Source organism: Notolabrus celidotus, chromosome 9 (genome assembly GCF_009762535.1).
Source record: "Notolabrus celidotus isolate fNotCel1 chromosome 9, fNotCel1.pri, whole genome shotgun sequence".
Taxonomy (NCBI): domain Eukaryota; kingdom Metazoa; phylum Chordata; class Actinopteri; order Labriformes; family Labridae; genus Notolabrus; species Notolabrus celidotus.
Genome location: NC_048280.1, coordinates 33,411,059 through 33,418,683, shown reverse-complemented (window position 1 = coordinate 33,418,683; position 7,625 = coordinate 33,411,059). Strand labels below are relative to the sequence as shown.

General features: G+C 37.6%; 1 protein-coding gene across 3 annotated transcripts; it reads left to right on the top strand.

The window, feature by feature from the left end:
- Positions 1 to 5,418, top strand: LOC117819043 (Golgi-associated plant pathogenesis-related protein 1-like). 3 transcript variants are annotated; one of them, XM_034692244.1, is made up of 7 exons: positions 1 to 216; positions 387 to 991; positions 1,115 to 1,141; positions 1,267 to 1,476; positions 1,934 to 2,011; positions 4,264 to 4,413; positions 5,223 to 5,418. In XM_034692244.1, exons 3-7 carry the CDS (start codon positions 1,135 to 1,137, stop codon positions 5,312 to 5,314), a joined length of 537 nt encoding a protein of 178 aa, XP_034548135.1. In that variant the 5' UTR covers positions 1 to 216; positions 387 to 991; positions 1,115 to 1,134; the 3' UTR covers positions 5,315 to 5,418. The 3 variants fall into 3 exon arrangements, with proteins under 3 accessions (XP_034548135.1, XP_034548136.1, XP_034548137.1); XM_034692245.1 differs by having other exon boundaries at positions 8 to 216; positions 5,088 to 5,338; XM_034692246.1 differs by having other exon boundaries at positions 77 to 216; positions 5,200 to 5,338.
- The last annotated feature ends 2,207 nt before the right edge of the window (positions 5,419 to 7,625 follow it).

Here is a 7,625-nt window from a genome sequence, read left to right as displayed (position 1 = left end):
GCAGAAGTAACAAAATCCAGCCTCTGCTTGCCATTTAGAAATCTCAAACAAAAAACAGGAGGAAGTTAAAGTTGTGATGCATACAGCCTGTTCTTTATGGGGACTAACTTCCTGCTATACAAGACCACAAACACAGACCAGCTTTCCGTCTCTTGAGCTGCAGGTGGTTGAGAAACGGCGATGTTGTGATATTGAGAGTCGACAGTGGAGCTTTGGGTGAGCAGCTAATCATCTCACTACAATTTAGAAATATTTAGTGGTAAACATTATGTGTGTGAGGAGAGCAGTGTTTTATGGTTAGCTAATGAGATCCTTGTGCTTTGAAGTCTTCTGCTTGTCTGTGTTTAATGTGAACCTTGACTCGTTAAAACCTCCTGTAATTGCAGACGCAGGCTGACAGTTGACAGGGAGGAATCCATCCTTTCACTGGAGGAGAGTTTACCACAACCTGTTTTACATGCCTTCCCTCATCACTGCACTCTTCTCATGTTTTTACATCTGCAGCTCTGACATTGCATTATTAATCACTGGTAGGGAGAAGATCCAGGGTGGTAACCCAGACTGAACAGAAACCTGTTCATAATCTCTGGATCAACTCGGCTGTAGGAGCAAACCTGAGACGCAACAGTCCCAAGAAACCAGAAAAATACCAGCTTATTGCAACAACCTTGATTACTGTCCACAGAAGAAAGTATTTTCATTCCCTTTGTATCTGAGGTATCTGATCCTGTAGATAAAGATTCTAAAAAAGCACTGACATGTTGAGAATGTGGAATATCCTGCAAACAACAACACTATGAGTCATTTTCAAAAACCATAAGTGGCACAGAGAAATAATTACAGGCGAGGGACGGGTGTCAGTCTCCTCCTACGTGTGGATGAGGCGGGAGAGCAAAGGCTCCCAGATATAAATATCAGCTTCAAGAGAGCTCAAAGCTGCTCTGACTCTTCAGGACATCACTCAAGACTTCAAGGAAACACCCTGAACAAGGTAAGAGACAGAGGTAACTGCAGTCACAGGATAACTTTGTGTTTACTGACACCCTCTGCAGAAATGTAACTTCAAGCTGGGTTTGTGATTGTGTTCATTATACTTTTCTTTTTCTTTCTCCAGCCTCTCAGACCACAAACAGAATGGCAGGTGAGTGCATCATGTTTATTTTCCACATGCAGCATTCATCCACATCTATTAACATGCAGCCTGAGTCTCTCGTGTCAGGTTTTCCTCTGCACACTCATTAACTGATAATGTCTTCTAATCTGCAGATGAAAGCTTTCTGCAGGAGTTCCTGGAAACACACAATGCCTACAGGGAGAAGCACAACGCACCATTAATGCAGTACAACGATGAGATGAACGCCACGGCCCAGGAATGGGCTGATCACCTGCTGGCAGCCGGCGTCTTTGAGCACAGCAGCACAAATGATGGAGAGAACATCTATAACATGTTCAGCTCTGTGGCCATCGAACTGACAGGTACACTCTCGACCCAAACACTCGGTCTCAATAAGAGGATTTACTTTTTAATCTGCTAGCTTAATAAAAACAGAACAACAAACAAAATAAATATGTAGGAGGATGTAAAAACATGATGTCTGAAACTCTGTGGTTTTGCAGCTGCAGCTATTCTTGTTTCCTTAAAGTGACTCATGTTTGTTCAGAGTAGCAAACTGTTAAACACTCTTGACTCAGTGACTCTTCTTTAATGATAACTATTCGGATTTATGCATGAGATGACACCAACCTGAGTTACATTGGTCTACGTTGAAACATGAAGTCATTGAAAGATTTTTCTTTTGCAAGAATCCTTTTGAAGCAGTAGAGTTTAATGATTCTTCTCTGACTCCTCCTACTGAGGTTTGAAAGATAAAAATAGATCTCATGTGCTTCTACATCATCTTTATATACATGTCCTCTCTCTGTCATGTTGCAGGTAAAGAAGCTGTAGACTCATGGTACAGTGAGATCAAGGATTACGACTGGAGCAACCCTGGATTCAAAGGAAGCACGGGTAAACAGATCCATTATTGATGTCTCAAAGAGTCTGAAACCTTTAAAACCTAAATGCATCAACACTTAAAGCTCCTGTGAGGAGTTTTATGAATTAGACTGAACTCAGTATTGATGCCTTTTATGACCTACAAAAGAGAAAAAAAAACATCAGTGTGAAGACTTTCTGTTACTATGTGGTTATTTTCGTTGTCTGAATCTGTGAATCTGCTGCTGGGCGGGGTAGGTGTCAGGTGAACTCATCAACTGCATCCTCCTGAATCGGTCTTTACTACATTTTACATGAGCAAAGATTCTCAGTGAGTTATAGATTTGACTGTTTGAAAACAGCAGGATGACGTTTCTTGATAGAAATAGTTCTTAGCAAAATAAAGTAGAGGTACCACTTTGTCCACAAGGGGGCGCCAAAATCAACACAAAAGAAAGGATCGAAATAGGAGCTTTAAAGGATTATATGAATAAGTGGAATCAACTAAAATGAAATGTTTATGTTTTTTTAATTTTTACGAAGTTGTCAGGGGAAAAAATGCAGTTTCTATTTTAGAAACAAACATTTTTCTTTATAGCAGAACTCTACAACCCTTCACATACTGTAGTTGTTTTGTACGGAAGAGGATTAGGGCCACTGAAAAAAAAAAATTAAAGTCCAATTTTTTTTTTTTTAATTATTACTGTGAGATTAAAGTCAGAATATTGAGATTAAAGTAATCTCAGAATTCTGACTTTAATCTCAGAATTCTGACTTTAATCTAAGAATTCTAACTTTATTCTCAGAATTCTGACTTTAATCTCAGAATTCTGACTTTAATCTCAGAATTCTGACTTTAATCTCACAATTCTGACTTTATTCTCAGAATTCTGACTTTATTCTCAGAAGTCAGAATTCTGACTTTAATCTCACAATTCTGACTTTAATCTCACAATTCTGACTTTAATTTCAGAATTCTGACTTTATTGTCAGAATTCTGACTTTATTGTCAGAAGTCAGAATTCTGACTTAAATCTCACAATTCGGACTTTATTTTCAGAATTCTGACTTTAATCTCACAATTCTGACATTTTTCTCAGAATAATAATAATAAAAAAAATGTTGACCTTAATTTTTTTTTTTTTCAGTGGCCCTAATCCTCTTCTGTATGAACTAATTTGGCTGCATTTGATATTATAAATGTTTTAACATGGAACTCAGAAATCATTGACTTCACATAAAGTTTGATGTCCGTCTCACACGGCATGGAAGTTGTAAAGTGAACATTTTGCATCTTCTTATCTCATCCTGTTTTGAATATGGACACCGCTCCTCTACACGCCTCTCATTGTGAGATGTGAAGCCATAAAACAGCATTGAAGGTGTTCACATATTGCATTAGTGCAGTTAAACATGTGCAGAAGCGATCAGTATGGAGCTATTATTGTTGCAAAAGTATTTGGAAATGTGTATTATGATCCACAAATGCATAGACAGACTCAGGCTCACAGGCCCTTCCAGGGAAAAGAGCAGCCAAGCCCACATTACAACTGGTGTCACGTCTTTAGTGTGAGCAAAGTGGGACGCGTCCGGCAGCTGGCGCCTGTGAGCCTGAGTTTGGGGCATTAAAACCGTCGCCTCACATAAGTGAGCGTTTACCTTTTATATACAGTCTATGGTTTTTACGCATCTGTGGATCACACATGGCAGAACTGTTGCAAAAGTCAGGTGTACACACAGGTGTAAGCGAGGACTTGCGTGTGTTTTTAGGCCATTGCTAAAAACACTTAGACTTTGAAGAGATTCATCACTAGTATGCTTTTGTAACTTATACATTTACAGATCTGTGTACAGGTTTGTGGATTCATGTACACAATTGTGAATCTGTGTATGCATTTGTGGATCTTTGTACACATTTGCGGATCATAATACACATTTACAAATACTTTTGCAACAGTAACAGCTCCATAGATCAGGCTGAGAACCCTCACAGACATCTGGCTCTGACATCACAACCTGCCAGCAGGGGGAGCTCTAAATATTTCGGCTTCACTGTCAGGGAAACACTTATGGTGTCAGTTTAAATATATAATATATATTTCTAATCATTTGTGTGGACTCACTGCCACAGATTGTTATATATTATGTGCAATTTTTATTATTTTACATTATTGTACATTTTATTTCTTATGTTTATTTTGTGTGTTATGTAATGTATGTATTATATTATGATTATGTCACAGTGGATTGGGGTTCACGCTGCAGTCCTGTGCTTCCTCCTGCAGGTCATTTCACTCAGGTGGTGTGGAAGGCAAGCACTGAGCTGGGAGTGGGCATGGCCACCGACGGAAACAAGGTGTTTGTGGTTGGACAGTACAGGCCGGCTGGAAACATGAACATGCCCGGATACTTTGAGGATAATGTCCTCGAAGAAGGTAACACAGGATCTGGATTGTGCTTGGTTTTTTTTAGACTAACACTCATCCAAACAACACGGCTAACACAGAGGGAATAGCAATCAGTGGATGATGATTTGATTCGATTAGATGAGAGCTGTAAAACTGTAATGACAGAAATAAATATCTGATATGTCAGAGTGAACCCTGGAGGTGTGAAGGACCTCGGTCCGTGTGATTTGGGTAAAACTAAATACCTCACCAAGGTGCAGGAGTCACATTTACAAGGTAAGAGGAAATATGTGTTAATTTGGATAACTCACTTCCCCAAATATGTTTCTATTTTAAGTTTAATGAATTATTTATTTAACACGGGAAGAGCTCGCTGATATCAAATTGATCTGATTCAAGCCCAGACAGTCAGCTGCACAGTTCCACCAAACAAGAGCAGCCACACAGATACACAATACATGACTATTAATCAATAAAGAGTGACTTTGGAAATAATCTAGCAAATTCTGGAGAGCTGTGCATCTAAATAATGTCCCATTAAGCTTTTTCCTCTTATGTTTTTTTGTACAGGAGTGTAAGTATCAGACAAACCCTGCAGGCTGATGTGTTTTAAGATGCAGCTCTAGTGTTATTGCAGCCTGTCTCCACAGTTCTCAGACAGCAGAGAGTTTGAACTCCACTGTTGTCCTCTCTCTATTCAGGTGATGCTGTGTGCATGATCCAGATATGATTCCAAGACTCACCTTCTTCTCACTGCAGCAGCATATCCTCTATCAGTTACAGGCCTCAACTGTATTTACTGTCACTTTCCAGAGTAAAGGCTGTGCATTTTACAGCTGGCAGAGAGCCGGGTGGAACAGGCAAGCCAAGCAGCGACGGAGGAGGAGGAGGAGGAGGGAGTCCGAAGAAAACCTGCACACTCCTGTAGAAGACCTGAACAGTCCCTGCAAACCTCAACACATGACTGCTGGATACTCAGTGCTGTACATACGTTTAAAAAATGAAAATAAAACACTTTGTCTCACAAAACAATCCTGACTCAAAGTCCTTAACATCGTACAATAAATGTTTGTGTTTGAAAGTGAGCACCTCAGCTTTTGCAGTACACTCAGTGGAAACAGCTTTATGATATGACATGATCCCTTTAGTTATCTGCACTCTCATATCCACACACAAATCCACATTTGGAACAGTTTTTAAAAGGGATATCTCAAATGGAGTTTCATCATTTGTCAATTATGAAGAGAATAAGTGTTTGGAAACACCTTCTCATTAGATGGTTTGTATTTATTTTAATGATTGTAAACACTGTAGATTAATACTGAAGGCATCAGAACTATGAAAGAACACATATGGAATTATTGAATGAACAAAAAAGTGTTAAACAAAGCAGAATATGTTTTATATTTTAGATTCTGTAAAGTAGCCCCCTTTTTCCTTCATGACAGCTTCACACACTCTTGGTATTCTCTCAGTCTGCTTCATGAAGTGGTCTCCTGGAATGGTTTCTAATGAACATGAGCCTTGTCAAGAGTTCATTTGTAGAATGACTTGCCTTCTTAATGTGTTTGAGACCATCAGTTGTGTTGTTCAGAGGAAGGGTTAGTACACAATGGATAGAGCTATTTGACTACTGTTGTAATCCAGATTATGGCAAACCCAGATTATTTCATAGTTTTGATGTCTTTGGTATTAACCTACAATGTTGAAAATAATTAAAATAAATAAAAACATTGAATGAGAAGGTGTGTCCAAACTTTTGACTGTTAGCGTATATATATACGGAGAGAGAAAAAAGTCTGTCTCACTTATTCTCAAGAGAAAGTCATCGATCTCTTATGTTTACCGACAAATTGGAAAAAGAAAAATCTCTCTGGATCTGCAGTGATATATGTATTTTTATATTCTATGTATTGTACAGCACTTTGGTCAGCTTCTGCTGTGTTTTTAAATGTGCTAAATAAACTTGACTTGATTTGACTTCTGCAGCGTTAATAATTCCACTTGAGCGTAGTTCCTAAACTCACCACTAGGTGGCAGAAAAGTATATCACATAAACTGTATTGGACATCAGAACCTTTTCATTGTATTGAAGAAGAAGAAACCTTTATTGAAGGCTGCGTTGGATAACAGTTCATATATTACAGGAAACTTGCATACATATAATTAAACATATTGCAATGCATTGAAGAAAATTAAGAAATTATAGAGCTTTATCAGACACTACATTATAATTCTGGATGAAATAATAGAAAAGAGATAGAAAAATAAAACTAATAAACAGTGAAATAATATTTACTCTTTAACCCTCCTGTTATGTTCTTTTCTCTGGAGCAGCAATAATGTTCCTGGGTCAATTTGACATGGGGCATATTCAATTATCCAAAAGTGTCAGAACCCCCAAAAAAATCCCAATGCACATTTTTTTAAATCATTGAAATCTAGATTTAGTCCATTGGTGTTCTTTAATTCTCACAGATCATGGTTAAATGAGGATAATTCACTCGTTTTCATTAAAATTCATGTTAAAACATTTTTTTATGTATATTGGAAAGCCCTAAATATAAATACAATAGTTTTTATGACATAGATTTTTGTTTATTTTATTTTAAATTTGTATTTATTTTTATTTTTATGAAGTAATGTCGATAAATTAACATGACTCCTCTTCTGTCACATGCTGCCCAGAGTTTTATTTAGCTGGTTTAGAAGGCATATATTGCCTAAAATAGACTTTAGAAAGGGTCAATTTGACCCGCAACATAACCAGAGGGTTACATACAATTATGAATTATTAAATCTAAAGTGTGTGTGTCTTTTTTGTTGCTTATAATCTTTAAAGAATCTATGAAGTATTTACATACATCATAGATTCTTTAAAATGTATAAACAGGCTTTTACTAGATCAGAATTTTTTTTTTCTTTATTGCCATCAACGATCAGAAAATACAGTTAACTATTGTAATGGCAATTTCTTGTTCAGGCTATGATGTCAGCATGATAGATGAAATAAACTCATGGAGAGACAAATGATTGTCTTTTGTCAAGTTTTATTAGTCCTCTTTGCAAAGAGGGAGAAAACAAGTGAACTTCTCTCAGTGGAAGACAGATGTCTTCTGCCCCCAAAAATGTGAGCTCAGACAGCATTTATCAGAGAATATAAACAGGTGTGGTACATTGACAGGAAGCTTCTTCCAAAAAAGGCAACATCCTGTGGTCTAACAAAGATCATTGATGGG

Bases quoted from the DNA above. Each gene is read 5' to 3' on its own strand.
- LOC117819043 (XM_034692244.1), top strand. The intron at 1,477-1,933 runs GTACACTCTCGA...GTCATGTTGCAG, and splicing joins TGTGGCCATCGAACTGACAG to GTAAAGAAGCTGTAGACTCA. The intron at 4,414-5,222 runs GTAACACAGGAT...TGCATTTTACAG, and splicing joins GGATAATGTCCTCGAAGAAG to CTGGCAGAGAGCCGGGTGGA.